We start from the raw sequence: 21,421 nt of genomic DNA, 5'->3' as shown, positions 1-21,421 counted from the left end.
GCAGGGGGATGTGGTTCGTAAGGAAAAGGGACCGGGGAGTTCAGCTTGGTGCGGTACCTTACTTGATGGAGAAGCTGTGCTGGGCTTTGTGCAGCGGCAGTGGGCCCACCACAGGGTGGGGTGTCAGGCAGATCTAGTATGTGTTTGAAGTAATTGGGGTTAACTCTTACCAAAATAAGTCATTTTTCCAAATTTCTTGAATTTTTGAGAACAATAAAAACATCAGTAAAATACACTTAGTGGAGCTATCACCAACGACCCCTTAAAATGCTTCATCGCTGATCCAAATCCCAGCTTTGTAAAGTGTTTTGATTAGCAATGATGAAACAATAATATGCGTTTGATGAGGCACATCCTTCTCATTGTGCAATTCGTTAGGTCAGTGGCACTCCTGTGAGGCTTTTACTTGAACTATTTCAGTGACTTCAGGGGCACTAAGATTTCTTTCATTGTGAATTATTCAGGATGTAGAAACCTTCTGTTTTTAATGAATAAAGATTCTCTCCTCAAAAGCCTGTTATCTCTGCCATGTAACAAATAAATTTCTGTACATTTAAATAAATAACATTTAGTTACTTTTTTCTGTCTGCAAAATGACAAGGAAAATTAAATACAAGTTTATACAGATCAGAATAATTCTGCAGGGAGCCAATGCCATGAAAAAAGTACAGAAGGGCAATGTAAGATAGCACAGGTCAAGGAAAGGATTTTATAACACGCCGTCTGTTTTTAATTAGCATCTTGGCAAACTGGAAGAGCTCAAACATTTTTCCAGGAAGAAATGTATTATAGACTTTTCTAGCTGCCAATTAAATGGCATTTAGCTACAGTGACAGTGGTATGTTGTTTTGGGTCTGTAGAAAGCACTTGCTCATGCTAGAAAATCTGGGACATTTTGTTTTGGATACAGGGTTCTTACTGGATTGGATTTTCTATCCCTCTGTATTTTTACTGTAGGCATCAAGGATACCTCCTATGAACAACTACTAAATTAATAAATAGTGCAAGGAAGGGGCTGGCAGAGTGAATGTCATAATTATCAAGTGTTTGTATACACCTCTTGAAGGTCTGTCCTCCAGTTAGATGATAACTTTTAAACAATGCTAGATAAATACTAGGGCATTTTATGAGGTTCATATTTTGTCCTGTTTGGTCCAGACTGAGGTAGTTTGTCACCAGTTCTGTCCTATGGTTCATTTAAATGTTTGTGAGCATTTGTAATATGAAACTGCCCCTCAAAGACGTGGCTCCCTATACATTTCTCTAACAGCAAAGTCAATACTCGTGGCCTCAGCTGCTTGTTCTGGCTCTAGCAATTCTTGTTTGGTTTTGGAACGATTTGGGCTTGTTTAGGGTTTTATATGGGTTTTTGTTCTTTTATCAGATGATTTTTTTAATCCAATTTAGAGAATAGCATTAGAGACAGAGTCACTGGTAGTGAGGTGTGGAAGAGGGCAGACCCAAGAGAAAGAGTGGGGAAGAAGGAAGCCAAGCCATTAAGGAAAGCGCTGCACAGAACTACGTTCTCAATATTACCACGTCAGTTTCTTCAGAAGTCATGAGACCGTTTCCAATTATAAATTAACCACAGATTTTCTCAGTAGTATCATGCTTTTAATGTCTGCTCAGGCTACGTAGGGGAAAAAAAAGGCAAAAATGTAAATTGCGTATTTGAAGAGGACTTTTCCTCCCTGAGCAGTTCCTATAGAGGGCACTTTAATCTTACGGTAGGGTGCACGCTAGGTGATGAGTCTGATGTCAGTTCTACGGAAGTGGATGGGCATGTTTCTGGCTGCAAAGCGCTCCCATTTCTAGCCTTGCACACACGAGATGTTGATCTTCCCGGAGTATAAATTAACTACTGGCAAATTTTCTTGAAAGTTTTCTTGAAAGATTGAGAAAGTGCAGATTTCAGCAGTAAGTGAAAACCTAGTGTTCTTTTTTTATTCTTTCCTTTCTTAATACTTCCCTCTGTGTTAGGTGTGGTCTCAGTTCCTGCTGTGAACCACGAAGTAGCACAACTTCACAAATCTTTGAATGGGGCTCTCGTTTGCTCTTGAGCTTTTTGTGCTCGCTCTTTTCATTTCCCCCCATCTCGAAATATCCATTGTCAGCATTTTCAAGGCAAAACACAGACAACAGAAACAAAACAGGAACTATTTGTTTAGGTCTGGAGAAAAGTGGGTAGTATTCATGAAAGCAGTTAACTTCATGCTAGTGGATTGTGTGCTGCAAAGCATACTTCTTTGTAACAAAGCTTAGGAGCCTTTAAAAACCCGAGAAAGCAACTGGTCCCACTCTGCTGGAAAACAGAATGCAGGAGCTAGGGAGGAGCTGAGGAATGCCAACTCTGGGATTTATACAGGCATCCAATCTGGAGGAGCAGGAACAGACAACCCCAGAGGAAACTGGGAGTCAATACATAACAAGATCGATAATATTTATGGGGTCTTTCTCATAGTGAAGGGCCAGTCCAGGTAGTTGAGGTTATGTCAATGTCTGACCTGAAGGACAGTTAATGGATTCTTCTGTTTGATAGTTTATTCTCTTCCTTTTCTTTACTTACATAAGGTAAAGCTACTGAGCTGTGGCACTTATCTGCCTGCCTTGGAAAAGAGTCAGACTGGAATGAACCGTCATCCCGCTGAACATGTAAACACACTTAACATTAGCAGTACTGTGGATATCAGCTGTTCAAAGATGATGGTCCTTAAGATTCTGTGATACTGGTTTTAAAAGTCATGTGATATCAAAACATAGTACATTTTGGAAACTTCATACCTAGCATCTTAGCTTTTAACCCTCTTGGTTACCCACGAGGTTGCATAAAATGTCCTCCCTAGGTCCATCCCAGCCTGAGAGTGCCTTTCAAAAATCACAAGGAGTTCAACAAATTATATAGCTTTAAAGTGTCTTCTGAGGTAATTTATAATACTCTCTACTATTGAAAAACCTGCAATTGAAAATAAAGCATCAAGAATCATAAAGATGTTGGAAGTCCTTGGTTGTAGCAAAGAAAACCATAAACATAGATTAATTTTGCCTAGTTTCTCTTTGGATGAAATACATTGTGCATCTGTTTTTCTTAAAGAGTGACAGTTCAGGCAACAGACATCTCTCCTGACACACTCTGTTATTGGTCAACTTCTGGTGTACCTAAGCCAGGGAGCAGTCCTAAGGCCACCTGCACACTCACCAGGATATGCTCAGTGGAGTAGATGTTCTGCATTACCGTGCAATTTGTCCATGAGAGCAAAGACCTGACTCTCTTCAAAGGTGGTCACTTCTAACTCCACAGTGAACTGTGAACTGGCTACTTTATGCAAGGGAAAGGAGACCACCCTCCGAGTTTTTCTTTCCTCTAAAGCTGGCAGCAATTAAGTAGCCATTTCCTCAGCTTTTTGACACAAGGACTGGCCTGGTTGTTCTGCTTTTAATGAAACTCTTGTGGTGTAATAAAGAAGGATATCCGTAACTCGGACCTGTATAGACAGGACAGGGCAAAGTCAGAAGAACTTTCTAAATAAAAAGTTCTGGGCAGCCCTGTGGCCATTCCCAAGCCAGCCTGTGCTATGAGCTGTTGTAAAGGCATCTCGAGTTTTATTATGCCTAACCTGCAGAAGGCCTCTTCCTGGCAATGGCTCTTGGTGCCAGATCCACCAGGAAGCATAGTCTTTTGAGAACTGTTTAGAATTCACAAGACTTAGTTTTGTTTATTGAAAGTACAGCCTTGGTCTCAGCTGCTTTAAATTTGCCATTTGCTGTGGAATTTCTTAAAAGGGTGGCACTGGCAGAGCAAAAACTCAGACTCATGAGATGTTTGTATGAGTCTTTGATCTCAAAATCCTTCTCCTCCAAACACAGTGGTAACAGAGTAATGACAATATTGTATTCTTTAGGAGACTCATGAATACTGGGGTGTGATTCAGGCTATTGCGCATCTGTGTGGTGTAATATTATGGGTCTAACACTCAGCACAGTAAAGTTCACTAAAGTCTCGCCATCACTGTCTGTGGATTTTGGATTAGGCCACGTATGTGCAGGCAGCTCATCCGGAGCATGGAAAAGGCAACACAATTTTCTAAAAGCAGGATGAAATAAAGGATAACTGTAACAGTAGATGTATCTGCAAAGAGAAACGTAGTCAACATGAAACCACATGAAGCTTATTAAAATTTTGTCATATGTTGGTAATGAAAACATATTGGGCTAATGCAAATATGCAACTATAGTCAGTGGAGCAGAGTTAATCCCTTAAAAAAGTATTAAATATTTTTAAAAATAGTTTTTGGCTTTATGTTCTGGCTGGTTGTATTTGCTTTCCTCAAATATTTTAGCAAACAGGTTTACTCAGAAGTGTTCACATTGTAACCAGGTATTTGCAAATACTTGCTAAAGATGTATTTTTAGTAAATATTAATAACAATAAATGTGTATGTTTGCTCTAGAAACCAAACTACAGAAGTTGTGCTAAGTCTGACCAAAGAACCCAAGTGATGCTCGGTGGTGAACATCTCCAATGGCAACTAGCAAAAGTATCTTTAATTTTGACTGTCATATACCTGCACCAAGCTTGTTATCAGATGGTTGATTTATTATGAAAAATTGTTGTTACCAAACAATCTGGATACACTGGAAGAAATACGCTATTTGATTTTTACAATATAGAGTGAATATGTGGGAAATAATCAGTCACTAAGGCTTACTTATCTCTGGTCAAAATTGAAGAGGTGAAATATCGCGGCATATTAAAAAAGTGCAGGAAATACTAAGGTCCGCTCTGCCCAGTGCAGCGATGGAAGACTCTCCGTCGTTACAACGAGGGCAGAAATTACAGGAGGGCACCGGAGGAGCGCGGGGGAGGCGAAGGGGAAGCCAGGGCGCACACCGCCCTCCTGCCACGCCGTCTTGGCCTTGGGGGGGCTTCTCCTCAGGCCTGCTCTGGCTAAAAGGAAGCGGCAGGGCGAGCGGGCCGGCAAGGGCCGGGCCGGGCCGGGCCGCGGCGGGCGGGAGCGGGGCGGCGGCGCGGCGGGTTGCCGGGGTAGCGGCCCGCCCGCCCCGGCGCGGTGGGGGCGGCCCCGGCCAGCCCCGGCCCGGGTCGGACCGAAACGGAGCCAACAGCGGCGGCCAGCAAGCGGCACAGTATATCCCTGCCCATGCTGAAACATGTCTGCCAGCGAGCACCTCCGTTGCACAGCAAGGTGAAGCTTTTTCAGCTAAAACGTTGTCAAATGACGGGAAGCGGGCGAAGTAACGCAAGCCACGGCTGCCTCATCCCCCCTGCTGAAACCTTGCTGAAAGAAAAATAAATTTTGAATCACTTTGTGCCTAATTGGTACCTGAAACACCAGCGACAACAAACTAGCAAGGACCTGGAGGCTGGTGCTGGGGCGTGGGCGCAGCAGGCAATGGCGGGCTCTGCTAGCCAGAAAACAGACAGGGATGGCGTCGGTGAAGGGTGAGCCCAGTGTTGCAATGCTCTGCCACTGAAAATCCACGAACCAATTTGGTTTTAGACTGCAACATGGCAAGAAATGAGATACTGAGCTTGGTGCAAAAGGACCCTGGAAAATGTGATTTATGCCTCTCTTTTGACAGAGCTGTTATAAATATTCGTAATGTTTGCAATTTTGGAAAAAACAGTTGTTTCGGCCTGTAGATTGGAATAGAAAACCAACTTCCAGGCGGTTCTCTGCATGGACAAAGCTGGAGTCAGGTTACTGCCCTGCTGCAGAGTGTGCTTTTCTTACCGAAAAACAGCTACACTGCAAAGTTTTCAGGAGGTTAACAATGTGGCTGGAGTATTAACTAAAAAGAAATGCCTAAGTAATTGATGGTGGATTTCAGTGAATGAGCCGAAGGAAATGAAACACGGGGTTACACCATCAGTGGCAAAATATTGCCATGGCAATGGGTAGCTTTGCCAGGAATAAACAAACAAACAACAACAGGCCTCTTCTCTTTCAGGAAAAAGTTAAGAGAATTTTCTATTCTCACCTCACCAAAGTCTTTGCTTTTGGACATCTCGGAGCAGAGAAGATAGTGTACCCTACTTATGCAAGTCCCACAGATCCAGCTCCCTTCTCAGTCATACAATTAGATCATTTCCAGAGCAAGAAGTAACCTTTATACCCAGGGGAAGGCATCGACATTTGCTTTATAATGATTTCAGTCCTTTGGTTACTGTAATTCTGTACCATTTTCCCACAGAAGGTGGAAGGGCTTAGAAATAACGCGGCTCTGTGCTACTCCTAGTTGGAGTCAGTCCTGCTTCAGGAGAGACTGCTGACAAGGAAGATTTCCTTATGAGCAAAAACATGGGCCCGCACTTAAATTAATAAAGAGCTTTAAAAAAACCACACTGCTGAGGGCGAGGGGAGCTGAGAAAGCAGGAGCTGCCCTTTTCTGCAGGCACAGGTGCCTGGCCGGGGAGCGTGCTGATGCACAGGCACCGGAGTCCTCTCCCAGCAGGGCCTTCAGTGGCGGCCCTCTGCCTCTGAAAGCTTTCTGGATGCTTCTGGCCATCCCCAGCCCCTCGGAGGATGCAGTCCCACCACTGGCTGTGAGCTCTGTGGGTCTCCTCTCAACCCAGGGAGATAGACCTCAGCCACGGCCCAGGCGAGGACTCGGCAACACTGGTATCCTGCCTACTCTCCATGTGCCGAGTTTCTTGCAGTTTTGCAGGCTGCTGTCCCCCTTTGACATCTTCTACCCGTAGCATCTGAAATTCCTGCTGGGAACCCATATCTGGTTATGTGCTGGGGCCTTGCTGGTGTCATTCCTGAGGAACAGACACAGTCTAGTGTCGGTCTCAAGATTTCATGGCCTGCAGAGCAGGAGCAATGGGCCAGAGCCAGGTGGCTATGTGGAATCAAAGGAGGAATGACCAGCAGTGAAGAGAGATCTCCTCGTCAGGAAATTGAGTGTCTTCTGGTGAGGAGAAAGCACCTACGTGAAGGAGCCAGTAGCGAGTGTGACTGTATTAACCTTCTGTACCATCGGGGTGACCCTGGTAGGCTTTGTGATCTGTGTATCACAAACAGTGCTGCCAGTCTGATGGGGAAGTGTCAAGACCGATCAAAGTTTGCAAAACTCTTCTAATAGCAATCCTATATCGAAAAAAATAAAATCATCCCGTATGGCTTTCCAGCTCTTTGGCATTCATTAGTTTTGCCTTAGCATTCTTTATATAATAACACTTACGTGCTGCTTATCTTAAGTTCCTTATAAAATATTTAATGTAGTTTACTGTAAAGTCTTCAGGCTGAGAACTGTTTCTTACAAGAGTATTTGTACTGTACCTAGCACTAATTTCAATTGCAGCCTCCAGGCAGTATTGTAAAGATTCATTATGACCATCAAGATCTGTCCCTATCCTGTCACTTTTCAAAGAAGGTCCATTCTTAACTACAGCTTTAACATAGCTAGTGTTTAAATAACATTTATTTTTTCATCTAAAATGATCAAACCAGTCTCCAAGCAAATAATTTTTTTTAATTTGAACTTTTAATTAATGTTGTCCATTTTGAATGGTGCTTGCTCCACTTTATTTAACAGCTCAGAAAACATGTAACAAATAAGAATGTTTGAAAAAAAAAAAATTCAGTTAGGGTCTATTTTGCATGAGAAAATATTTTGTTTAGGAATGACAGTTGTAGGCATTCTCTCATACATTGTAATATTTTCCATGTGTAGCAGCTTGTTTTTCAGTGGTACAAATATGTGCAATAAGGGCTAAGGATAAAAATTAATCTAACAGCTTTTGCAGCAATGCTTTTGGTGGTTTCTCTCAATTTCATTTTCTGTGGATACTGCCGTTTGTTCCGCTGCTTGCAATATGTGAAGCATAATTCTCAAAGGTTCACGAGGTTGTAGGGATCCAGTAAGAGATGACTGATTTCTCCCCCCACACACATACACTCCACCCCACACCCACTCACCCACCCACCAGCAAAACATAATGCTGTACTATTTTTGGTAACAGGGAAAGGGCCTCCCTGTGAAAACAGAAAGCAGTGTATTTCTCGGTTACATCACTTTGCAATCTAATGCTGTGTCGTGCTCAGTGGTTTTGTGGTGATGCAAGTCTTTTTTTTTTTTTTCTCTCCCTTCAGCCGGTTGGATTTTCCCCATCTTACAGCACCTCGCAGGTCTCTTCTCTGAGCAGTACGTTGCCTGAGTGAGTGGAAACATACAGATCAGCTGCAGGTTTCTGTCTACAAAAACAGAGTGAAAGAGAAAGAAAAGGGTTGGGAAAGCAGAGAGAAATATTGACCTGGACTTATAGAAAAACATCCAATGGCTGAATAAAGAACCCCTGTTCATGTTTTGGGATATTCTTTCAACTGGCTGGAACGAGAGCGGATCAAAAGAATGGGAAATGCCAGCAGACCCTTTAGAAGAATTGCTTATTTCTTATGCCTTTTATCTGTGCTTTTGCTGACTGAAGGGAAGAAACCAGTGAAGCCAAAATGTCCTGCCTGGTGTACTTGTACCAAAGATAATGCTTTATGTGAAAATGCCAGATCTATTCCTCGCAGCGTTCCGCCTGATGTTATCTCACTGTAAGGGCTGTAAGCATTTGGTTATTTAATTTATGATTTAAAATGAACTAGGATGTGTGGTGTTTTCGGTGCATACGGAAGGATGCTTGCTGCAGGGAGTACCTCCAGCTTTCAAAATCATCAGCTAATGTGTTAAAATTGTGCTGCATCCTTGAATCCTGATTTTTACATCTCTCTCATCGGTCTGTCTGTCTGTGTATGTGCACACATCCCATTTTGTACCTTCTTCTATACTACATGAAACCTGTAACATTCATTTTTTGGGGTTTTGTTTTTTTTTTTTTTTAACTTATATAAATAAATTTCTCTGTGATGACCAGATCAGTATTATAACCACAGATATATGAGACTACATTAATATAAGGTTGTTTTTTTCTTCTTTCCAGATCCTTTGTGAGATCTGCTTTTACTAAAATCCCAGAAGGGAGTTTTTTGCTCACACCATCTCTGCAGCTTCTGTGAGAAATATTTATATGATACAATTTTTGTTATGAAATGTATATGTATCCATAAATATTATAGAAAGGGTCTCAGTATTAATTTTATAAGAAATATCAAGAGAAGATTCATTAGATGAAAAAATACATGACTTTTTAGCAATTTGAAAGATAGTGCATGTTTAATTTTTTTCAAAGTGTATCTACTTAGTATTTTGCAAGGCTATCAGTGCTACTTTGAATGATTACATGCTGAAGCTTTCAGTGACAGAATGTACGCTATCTTTATTATACTTTAATTAACATTACCGTAGGGATTTGAGCATTGCAACAACTATTCTTGTTTCTTTTTTGCAGTCCTGGGGCCTGATTCCACTATAAAGCTGCCCATTTGCAACTCCCATTGACTGTGAGCTCAGAACCCCTCAGATCAGGCCCTTCATTGCAGTGGGACAGGTCCTGAAGTCTCTTTCCATGTAAAATTGCCATTGACTTCTGTGGAAGTTTAGTCACTTCAGTGCGAGTTTTGCCTTCATAGTGCCTGGATTTGACCCTATTTGTTATTTCATGTTCTTTCAAAAAAACCCCAAAAGTAATGAAGATTTTCTTTCCGTTAAAAAAAATTTAGCAGTTATTTCAAAATCAAATACTGCAATGAGGTGTACGCAGAAAGAGAGTATTTTGGGATGTTTAAATATTAGCTGCATTTCTATATAGGATTTTTACAGTCTCACAGGCTTTCCTAGAAATGTGGGCATACGATTATATAATTGCGAGCTATAGAGAGGTAGAGGGGGTGTAACTTGAACTGTTTATAGTGGATGTGCTGCCAGCCTGACACACACCCAGATTTGTCTCAGGAATCTGGCAAGATAGACTCCCCGATATGATCCAAATCAAAACTGAAGGTCTGTCCCAGACTGACTTCCCGTGCACTCTAGATGTGGTCAGAGGTGTAATGTTGATGTGTTGGAGCCCTATAGCTGTTAGATTAAACTGCTGGTGCACCGATAGCTGAAGCCCTGACCCTAGCTGTACTCTGCTACCTCAAGTGGAGCTGATAAGGAGGTGCAGACGTACTGTACAATTTTGGATACAGGGTAAATAGGTAAATGCAGTTACTATGGAAACCTAAATGCTTTTCCATGGTGCTTTATTCCCAAGAAGCTTTTCCCAGGTGGTCACAGATCACAGAAGGGACACATTTCACATAATTCCTGCAATGGGCCTTTCAAAGGAAAGAAAAAAGAAATAGCAGCATTGGTGGAGCTTGTATCTGAAGAGAGCGAGTAGGACATCATCTCTCTTGGCTACGATACACCACCTACACTTAGCGATCCCGCTGCCAAGGAGGCAGAATTGGGTATGGTGGAGTAGGACCGACACAGTCATCTTGTTTTGAGTTGTTATAGTGCCTGGCACAGTGCGGTCTGGCAAGGGCTTATGGCGTTTTGGTAGTGGTAATAATTCGCATGGTCAGCCGTAGAGCACACATGTTCTAAACTGCTGTTAATAAATGCTGCAACAAAAGCTCTGATCCCAGAAAAGCAGGTTTTGTTCCATTATGGGCTTCAATGAGTGATCTGTTTTCCAGATATGTTTCTAACATGGTAGCTGAGCTGCTTGCCATCTTTGGAAAGTCAGGCTGCTGAGCTAAGGCAGACGACTCCTTAAACACGAGGAGCAGGATTGTATCTGTGGGGCCAATACTCCAGTTTGTATGCGGGAAAGAAAAATTTCCGCCTTTGGCAGAAGATAGTAAGGGAAAGAAGAATATGGAAAACTCAGGTTAATTAAAAATTGCTGTAAATTTTAGCTTTGCATGAATTTAGCTATATTGGTAGGCTTAATTTAGCAGCCTGTATGTTTTTTTATGTAATAGTCTCCAGCATTATGTTTTTAAAGTCCAAGTGTAACTTGGTATCTCCAGTATGCCAGTCACACATTTCTGAGTGCAGAATATATCTGCAGCTATTATTATTTACTACTATTTTTATTATAGTAGTGGCAGTGGTCTCTGGAAAAACCATGATCTCATTGTGCTAAACACTAGTCTTAAGTCCCAGGACAGGAGAGCTTTTCTTCGATGGTCCTTATGGGTCCCTTTCAACTTGAGATATTCTATGATTCTACGATGCTTGAATAGTATGGATTCATGAAGAGCTCTGTGCTCTTCATGTGACAACAAAAATACAAAGGACCTACACAGTTACCGTGAAGTGCCAGCAGGAGAGTTCCCCATATGTCAAGAAAATCTCCCTGCTCTCATCTCCAGCACTTGTAACTCTGTGTACCAGCAAGATGCTGAGGGTGCCCTTATAAACTGATGACATGAAGGCCCATCAAAAGAAGGGAGGTAATCACGGCACCAGGATCCGTACCTGCTAGCAGCGTTCAGTTCCTGCACAGCAATACAGTCCCTAGCCCCAGTGCAGTGTCTTCAGCCTCCGTCCCCAGGAGCAGCTAGCTGGTGGGTCACAGATCAAGCATATCTGGTGTTTGAGGTCAGAGAGTGGGAGAAAAGCCACTTTGTGCATCAAATACACACGATACAGCCAATCGAGGGACGTATGAGATGGGAGGCAATGAAGTCACCAAGTGCAAGACCTATGCTATAAGCCTGGCAAGCTCTAAAATAGCTATACTATTTAAAGAGATACCACCCTGTTCTTTAAATTGCAAGGAGGGTAGAGTACAGAAAAAGAACAATTATCCAGTGAAATCATATCAGAAAAGTAAAATTAGTTGCAGGCAGCAGATTTACTAAATTGGTCTTCTGATTCAGAGATTTTACAAAAATACTTATTTTCTCTAAGAAAAAGAAGTATTCATTGTTTCTAACAAAAAGGAAGTTTTTCCTGCTTACATTTTTAGTACATACGTAGGAACATCTTTAAAGTGGAAGAAGCACAGTCTGCAATAGCCAAGTGAGAAAATAAATCAACTGCAATTTATTCTTAATGTAAACTTCAAAATAAGAGATTAAATCATTAAGTGTATTAAGTCATACTTGGAAATCTTGAATTCCTGAATGCCTAAAGATGTCATAGTGTAAATCTGTGTATCCATCAGGTCCAACTGAATAAAATATAGATGTGCATCTAGTATTCCACTGGGGTAAAGTCAAGTTCATCGTACTTGACAATGCCTCACCATATTAAGGGTGTGGCAGTCCAGAGCTGAATTAAAATGGACAAATGCAAACATGGCTGATAAGTATAAATAAAGCTACGAAAATCAATGCTAGTCCACTTCTAATGCTTACAAAATTACATAAAATTAAATGCATTGCTGGTATTTTTGCTTCTAGATGGATGAAAAATACATGTACACTAAGAGCTATCTCCAGCAGGTATAGTGTGGTCTTAAAAATAGTTCCGATTTGAACACTGACTAAATTAAGAGATTTTCCATTTTTTTCCTCAGTAACTTCTCAGTACCCTCAGGTCAAATATGCTCGCAAGTGTAACTTGGAAGTTAAGGGATTTTCTTGCCTGTCAGTGGTGCAAATCCAACCTGATGTCTGGCTACCCAGCTGGATACTTTCCCTATGTTGTCATCAAAAGTAAGCATTCTTCAACACAGTTTAGACCTCTGTAGTACTTGAACATTTCATTGTCGTCCAAGTACATTTCCAGGGGCGCTTGTACAATCCCATTGTTTTATTACTGGCATGATAAACCCACGTTTACATCCCACAGAAGTCAATGGAATTTTATCAGATGGCCCCAGTAGGCAAAGCAACAAGTTGTTGGCTCCTTCCCTTTGCATCAGACTATGGAGCAATATATCAGCTTTACGATCCTGTAGTGCTTGCACAGACAAAGCCATGAAACCAGGCAGCGGAAATTTGGCCTACCGTGGCTTGCTGAACTGTTTTGTAAAGATGCTAATAACCTAATGGTCTTTTGTTTTGCATCTCTTTACACAGGTTGTTTACATCGAACACTTTTGATGTTATTAGTGATGATGCTTTCATGGGCCTTCCTCATCTAGAATATTTGTGAGTGGACAAAAGTCTATTTCCTGGCATTATTGAATAGAGTGGGTGGGCTTCCAAGTTCCAGGCATTGCTTTGACCAGAATGACTTTACGACCCATTACAGGTTCATAGAGAACAACAGCATTAAGTCAATTTCAAGACATACTTTCAGAGGACTGAAATCTTTAATTCACCTGTAAGTAAAGTGGTTGAATATATTACTTGGTATATTTAATATAGTAACTGAGCCACTGTGTTGTTGAATTTCACATTTTGATATATGGCTGTGCACATTTGTTTAAGCAGTATTAATAGTCATTTAATTAGAATGTTAATCTTTGTGTTTCCACCAAAGACTTCCAAACTGTGGTATGTGTAGAAAGCTGGGACCCAAACAGCTTCCAAGTGGTACATGTTTGGCAGTAGCTCCCTGACTTTCTCTGCTCAGAGCTGAGCAGGTAGGAGCAGGGAGAAAGCAGGATGGGTTGGAAAGCTTGGCACTGATGAGGTGAGTCCCAGTTCAGGACTTGGAGGAGAGGAAGATGGGAGCTCTGGTCAGCACTGGGGTGCCATGGCGGTGAGAGGCTGAGGGGTGGACATGTGCCTCTTCCCAGTACCCCAGTCTGGCATGGATCCAGGTGAATATTACAGTCATTCTTGGGACCGGCCATCACTGTCTGTACCCATGTCCACTGAAAATTCACACCTGGAACAATTTTAAATAGAAGAGTTGCAACAAGATGCATTTATTACCACTTACCGATCCACTTCTTCCACTTAACTGTAGGGCGTATCAGCCTTTAGACTTCAGCAGGATCAGCTTCAAACCCCGGCACTGCAGCCTGTCCTCTCCTCCACGCAAGCCAGAGTATCCCACAGCCCAGATCTGTCACTTACTGACACCAGGGCCTGCTTAACATTCCTCGGGTTGCTGCTCAGCCCTTCAGCTATCCTGGAAACACGGCCGGACCCTTGCCCTCTGACATGCTGCAGCCTCCTCGCTGCATCAGCCGAGAGGGGAAATTAGTCAAAGGCACCCTGGATGCTAATGTGGCTGTTAGGAGCAAGGCTTCCCATGCTCACACCAGCAGAGACATTTCTCACGCTGTGCTCCGCAGGCAAAACGCACACTGGCAACAAATACCTCTAACTAACATTTCACTGCAAACACAAGAGCAGCATCCTCATGCTCTGACCTAGAGAGACAGTTTTTAGACAGGCTTTTGTCTCTTATCTTACATCAAGTTTCTCTTTTAGCGATAATTTTATTTTAGCAACAGATAAATCATTGAAAATACAATATGTACCATAAGAAAACATAAAAAATAAAAAAAAATGCATGAGAAGGAGGCTAAAACATCTGGGGTGTGCCTGACACGGGTTTATACCCAGCTCTGAGCATTTGCATTCTGAAGCGTATATCTTGGGATGTGTGTCATAGGCCGGGGAGTGGATTCTGACCTTTTGGCCTTAACACAATAAACTCCAAGAGGGTTTTGAAACAGGGTCATTTAACTTTTTCTTTCATATATTTTGACACAGGAGAGAAAGCAAAGGTTCCATTTTAAATAGTTAATGCACGAATATGACAGTTGAATTGCAATTAATCACATTCTTCACCACATAGTAAATGTACCATAAAACACTTTACTCTTCCCTTTTTGGTTAGAACAGACAAGACTCGCAGCTGGCTGAAACTGAGCCTACATCGTGTAGATGAAGTTACTTACAGAATGGCTCTAGGTCTGAGGAAGAGGAAAGAGAGAGGAGAGGGAAAAAGGTATATAAACAGGCTGTGCACATCCCATAAAAATCCATGTTAGAATTATAGGCGTAACTATAGTATTGTTAAAAAAGGCAGATAATTGGATGGATAGTAACTGAGACCCTATCTTCAAAATATGTATGCATATGAATAGCTTGATATTCACAAATGAGTCCAGTACATTATTTATAATATTCATTTACTTATTTAGTAGCTGTTGCTGCCAGTGAGCAAATTGCTTTTCTAACACAGAGGAAGGCACAGTTTCTTCTCCACAGAGCATACAGTCCAAGAGTAACATCTTGTCTTGCCTGTTACATTGGTTTCTGGGGATTCTTCAGCAGTTTCATAAGAGAAAACATATGCAAAAGATAGAACCACATTTCAGGAGACACTGCGGTTTGCATGTGCTTGCATGCACATTTTTGGGACATAGATTTGTGCATCATGCTGCTATTGCTCATGGAGCTCTATTCATGAAGACAATGAGAAATTTGCAGAAAATAAGTGCAAAGGCAGGTCCATTAACCACAGAATGTGACTAATTTAATCTGCTTGCAGAACCACTCCCCACTCTTTGGGGAAAATTGTACATACACGTTAAGAATAATAATTTGGCACCCCGAGGCTTTTCTCATTTGAGAAACAGGAGAGTACTTGTGTACATAAAATATATCATAGTAAATAAGCATACAAATGAGTTCCATGAAGATAGAGGAGAAGATGAACTTTGTTCTATTTATTCTATTCACTTCCTTTTCACAACATCATTTTTGCAATGCAGCAAGCTATCCAAACATTTGTATTTTTATAATGCAATTAACTTGGATCATTAGTGTGTCCTTATTGTAAAACAGAGCCATCTAGTATTTATTGTTATGCAACACAACTTATTTTCTGCTCAGAGTAGATTTAAGAAAAGAAAAATTAAAGAAAAAATAGCATTTTTTTAAACTAATTTACTAATTTAACATCAAAATATCAGGATTGGACAATAATTTCTATGCACAATATATAATTTTGATTGCATTTCTTTCAGACTGTGACCATAAGTCTAACTGCATGTTTGATTCAACCTTTACTCTCATATTATAAACCAAATACCACATACAGCACCATCTAGGCAAGCCAGTGCTTTCTGATATATAAGTATGCTTTTTAACAGTGGAATATAAAATGCATAATTTTCATCCAAAAATTGGCAAATGCGTAAACTTCATGTAAATTTTTGTCAGTCATATTCCCATGGCAGGGGTGAACCACTGCTACTTCCAAGTATGTCATCCATTTCAGTTTGCTATATAATAATATATAAAGAATATATAAAGCATTAAACCTGCATCAGCTTGCAAGTCTACTTAGCTTTCTCCATACAGGTTACCTGACTTTTAAAAAATTGCTCTTGAGTTTAAATTAAGCGTAAGTGAAGCACACGATACATATACCAGTGATACAATCAGATGTACTTTGAAAGTAGTGAAGTCAGAATGGACTAATGGCATCATCCTGTATTTACTACTCCTGATAAGGCAAGCACTTAATTTTAAATGCAGCAGCAGATCTAGTATGTCTGGGCCTGTTCTTGAATTTGAGTATATGCCTAAGTGGCTTTGCTTGGCTAGAGAAATTGTAGTTAATAAATAACTTCTATGTTTACAAGCGAAAATGAAGAGGTTCTAAGTCTTACTAGCTACAGATTCTAACTGGGATCTTAAACCAGAATGATTTCTTTCCATTTTCATTTCCTCTCATAAGTAATAAATAATTCTGTTAATCAAAAGAGGTGTAAGCTATACCCTTCAACATTATTCTTTTCCTGTCGTGCCCTCAGTGACATCTTGGAGAACCCAGACCTTTGGTGGACTCACACAGACGTGTCTGACTGAAATGTAATATATTGATTGTTCAAAGCCTGCTCACGTTGCCTCATCACTTTAACTAGCTAGAATACTCACTGAATTTAAATGAGTTTTCCCAACATTAGAAATTGGGAATTAACAGCAGTTTTTTGCTGGTCTCATACGCACATACTCACACACATGCACATTCCAGGAAAAAAACTCATGCTGATCAGCAATTTCTTGTGAATTACTGCATATTTCCAAAAACTATGAGCTAAAACTAAGTCCAGCAGAATGAAACCTAGCATTAAGATTTTCCTTCCAGAAGAGATAGAAGAAAGTGGGGAAATTGCAGTAATATGAACACCATGTATTGGTATCTCATAAGGAAGACATCAGTAGATCCAATCACAACTGATTGTTTTAAAATAATGGTGTTGGCAAAACACCAGAGGTGACTGCACTTTTTACCCTGCTAAGTGAAGTATTGTAAATGCTGCAAGGCTGCTGAAGAGTGAGAAAGCAGAAGGAGGCATGGCATTTTAGTGGAAGAAAAAGTCACAAAGTAAAGTAGCTATTCTTAAAAGCAATCTTTTAGAACTAAGTGCTGGAGAACACCAGGGTTCTTTACCTTAAGAAAAAAACCCCACACAGTATTACACCTTGCAAAAATGTGTAATTTCATGGACTAGCACTGATACTAAGTGTTTTCTTTTACAGGAGTCTCGCAAATAATAATCTCCAATCGCTTCCAAAAGACATATTCAAAGGCTTGGATTCTTTAACAAATGTGTAAGAAAGCAATTAATTAATCTATTAATTATACTAAAAATATAAAGAGAATGTTTTAGAGGACATTCTGAGTAACCATTCAAACTGATAGCCAGTAATGGGATCTTATTACTGGGTAGAGACTACTCGAGACAACCCGGGTAGTCTTGGTTTTTGTCTACTGTTGTTGACAATTTGCTTTAGTTTTGAATATTCTACCGGTTTTGAAGATAAGTAATACTGTTAGTAGTCATGTAAGAGAGCTGCATGTTCATTAAGACAGTGAATAAGAAGGAAGTATCCTTAGGGATGCGGGAGAGAGCATGGCTTGAGGGGAAGGTGGAAGATACTTAATGGAATAACATTTTAATGTGCAAATAATTTCTGGGAAGGCTATCTTTTATCACAAAAGGATGTGTTTTAGTAAGTACCATATCCCATACTAAATCTAATTGCAACCAAACCAAAACATGAACTTGTTTAAATATATAACTTAAACACCAGTAAAAATGCAAAATGTAGATGAACAGATAAATCCTATAGCTGCTTCACTGAAATATGTCCTGCTTAAAACACACCACATTTCGGCTCACATGATTTGGGATAATGTCTGCAGAACATCCTTTGCCTGCTCCCTGTATTAACAAGGTAGCCTGAATCCATAGATTCAGGCAGAGCTGCAGTAGTAAGATGTGGAGATGGTCGGTGTACCTGGTAGTATTACTTGGCATGACTGCTCACGGCCAGGTGGTTACACAGTCTGGTCCTGGCGCTTGCCCGTTCCTGTGCATACGATCTCAAATCTGACTGAAGACAGCTGTAAAAGACTTGAACAGAACTCCTTTGCTTGTGTCTCCTAACGCCCTAAGTGAGTATGTCTAAAGGAGATTAGCAAATACCAACTGGCTGACCATCAGGTTACATTAAGTCAGGTTTTGTTACTTAGAATGCTCTTACTGAGAAAGGGTAATCCAAAAGAAACAGCCTCCTGAAACATGGGGCCAACAGTTTGGCAGGCTTATGTGTACCTGTAATCTTGGGGAAATCAACAAAAATTTCCTACTGATCATCAAATTAAGTCCTCCTTCATTACCTTAATATAATTAAATCTGTGTGGGTTCTGGTATGTAGATGTAACTATGGGTCAGGACAAGTTAAGCCAGGAAGGCATCAATTGAGAATAAGCAACAGGGCACATCTTTAAGAACAGCACAGTTTGTTGTTGTCCTGCAAGAAGGAATATATCAGCTGACTACTTATTTTCAATGCATGTTTTATTTGTTGTAGAGATCTTAGAGGCAACGCATTTAGTTGTGACTGCAAACTGAAGTGGTTAGTGGAGTGGCTGGGCAGCACCAATGCAACAGTTGAAGACATTTACTGTGAAAGTCCACCAGAATATAAGAAGCGCAAAATCAATAGCCTCTCTCCGAAAGAATTTGACTGTATTATTACAGGTAATGTGCTTCAAATTATTTAATCTTGTTAATTTAAAGTCAAAGCTATATATTTTTTTATTCTAGGGTCCATTTTTGCAGGAAGTCTGTATCCTGGATGGAACTTTCACTAACATCAATATGAATTCTGTGCAGGTGTAAGTCTGACATGCAAATCATTTGGGACTGGGGTCTTATATCGCAGCTTCTACTGAGACTTTAATATGCTATATAAGGATTTTGAGAACTGGGACATAAAACAGCACCTCTTTTATTTGAGAAAGACTGAAAAACAAGTTGCAGTGCTCCTTTACCAACACAAAAATTGGACTAGTGATGAAATATTGTGATTTGTAATAAATTGGTATCTGTTAAGTGGATGTTTTTTCAGTACAGTGTGGAAAGTATCTCTGTAATTATCATATGTTGTGTGCACTTTTGCAGAATTTGAAGTTTATCAGTCCCTGCCATACCAATCTCTGTCAGTAGATACTTTCTCATACATGAATGACGAACATGTGGTTATTGCCCAGCCTTTTACCGGAAAATGCATCTTTCTTGAATGGGACCATGTAGAAGTTATGTTCAGGAATTACGACAACATTACAGGTATGAACACTGCTCGACAAATAACATTACAACAGCTGATCCAAAAAGTGGTGCTAACCTTGTCTTTTACTTTTCTTTTTATAGGTACTTCAACGGTTGTGTGTAAACCTATAGTAATTGAGAGTCAGCTGTATGTCATTGTCGCACAGCTGTTTGGAGGCTCCCACATATATAAAAGAGATATTTTTGCTAATAAGTTTATAAAAATTCAAGATATTGAAATCCTTAAAATCCGAAAACCCAATGACATTGAAACTTTCAGGATTGCTGAAGACTGGTATTTTGTTGTTGCAGACAGTTCAAAGGCTGGTTTCACCACGGTTTACAAATGGAACGGGAATGGATTTTATTCCCATCAGTCTCTGCACGCCTGGTACAGAGATACTGATGTGGAGTATCTTGAAATATCTGGCAAACCACATTTAATTCTGTCAAGTAGTTCCCAAAGACCTGTAATATATCAATGGAACAAAGGAACAAATGAATTTGTTAAGCGTTTTGATATCCAAGATATGGAAGATGCATATGCAGTGAAACATTTCAAAGTGAAAGAGGATGTATACATTTGCTTAACAAGATTTATTGGGGACTCTAAAGTAATGAAGTGGGGTGGTTCAGCATTTCTGGATTTACAAAGGATGCCATCCCGAGGGTCAATGGTATTCCAGCCGCTTCAGATAAGTAATTATCAATATGCCATTCTTGGAAGTGATTATTCTTTCACTCAAGTCTATTATTGGGATGCTGAAAAGGCAAAATTTGTGAAGTTTCAAGAATTAAACGTACAGGCACCAAGATCTTTCATACATGTCTCCATCGATAAACGAGATTTTCTCTTTGCTTCAAGTTTTAAGGGAACTACATTGATTTATAAACATGTCATAGTTGACTTAAGCGCATGACACTCATAATTCTGAGATTACATCAGACTTTCTACCATACGTGGACAAAATGAACTAAATGCATGATGACTCTCTTATCTTACTTCCAAATGAATGCCTTTAAAAGTTGAGATTGCTAGAACAAAGTATTACTAGTATCTTCATCTTTAATTGTCAAGTCTAGTGGTGTTGGAAGTTGCATTTTTTAACAAAAAGAAATGAAATCAACTGTTCTTTGCATCCACAATATGTAAATATGTGTGCAACTGCATCTGTTGCTATAAAGAATATTAAGATGTACTTTTCCATTTATTTATTCACCTGTTTGAAACAACTGCCAAATAAAATGTTTACATTTTGTGTCTTTCACATTCCAAATATTATTTGCAGGTGACAGTTTTCATTTGTGTGTACATTATACACATATAAAATAAACCTAGGAAGGCATGTTGCCCAATGCAGTGTTGTACTGCATGGAAGATGCACAATATCGAAGATCAGGTGGGTTTTACACATAGCAACAAGTTCTTGATAAAAAGACAGCATTGAACCCCAATCCTATAAATTCTCACCTGGACATATCCTTGCATTTATGTGAAACTTCACTGATTTGAACAGGAGTCCACGCAGAAAAAAAGCGTTCAGTTATATAGATCCAGTTGTAAGATGGGGCTTTGTACTGTGTATAGCTGGAAGTACCTGATTTTCTAAAAATTTACAATGAAATCAGCAGAATAAAAGATGATATAAAGGTCTGTCTCCATGCTGAAGCAGCACACAACAAAGCTCTGGTATAACACTGGGGCTGTTACTGTGCTGAAAGCTAGAGGCACAGCTTATTTTTCAGCTAGCGTCATTTCTATCTCTGAACTGTCACACATCACTTGCATGAATTCTGTGTGTCCCTGTCAAGTCTTTCCACTGTAATTGCAATTATTTAATCTTCAATTAATTTATTCATTATTCTGAATGAAGCTCGTGAATGTGAAGTCATTTTTCCCACTGTCCTGCAATGAAGTTCAGGAACGGATGCTTCTGAAATTCAAGGAACATTGAACATGTCAGGACAAATTCAGTTGGTGTAGCACATGCAACTCCAGGAAAGATACCTTTATCTGTTAAATTACTCCAAGTC

General features: G+C 40.2%; 1 protein-coding gene across 2 annotated transcripts; it reads left to right on the top strand.

Annotated features, from left to right (window-relative positions):
• Positions 1–7,819: 7,819 nt before the first annotated feature.
• On the top strand, positions 7,820–20,307 carry LGI1 (leucine rich glioma inactivated 1; the record flags this gene model as incomplete). Of its 2 annotated transcripts, XM_082002025.1 has the most annotated exons (8): positions 7,820–8,564; positions 8,951–9,022; positions 12,933–13,004; positions 13,108–13,179; positions 17,310–17,381; positions 18,648–18,817; positions 19,241–19,405; positions 19,490–20,307. In XM_082002025.1, the coding sequence occupies exons 1-8, from the start codon at positions 8,374–8,376 to the stop codon at positions 20,305–20,307; spliced, it is 1,632 nt and encodes a 543-aa protein (XP_081858151.1). In that variant the 5' UTR covers positions 7,820–8,373. The 2 variants fall into 2 exon arrangements, with proteins under 2 accessions (XP_081858151.1, XP_081858152.1); XM_082002026.1 differs by lacking the exons at positions 12,933–13,004; positions 13,108–13,179 and having other exon boundaries at positions 8,315–8,564.
• Positions 20,308–21,421: the final 1,114 nt, after the last annotated feature.

This window comes from Phaethon aethereus (genome assembly GCF_964289735.1).
Source record: "Phaethon aethereus genome assembly, chromosome: 7".
Lineage (NCBI taxonomy): Eukaryota > Metazoa > Chordata > Aves > Phaethontiformes > Phaethontidae > Phaethon > Phaethon aethereus.
This window is presented reverse-complemented; position numbering and strand designations above follow the sequence as displayed.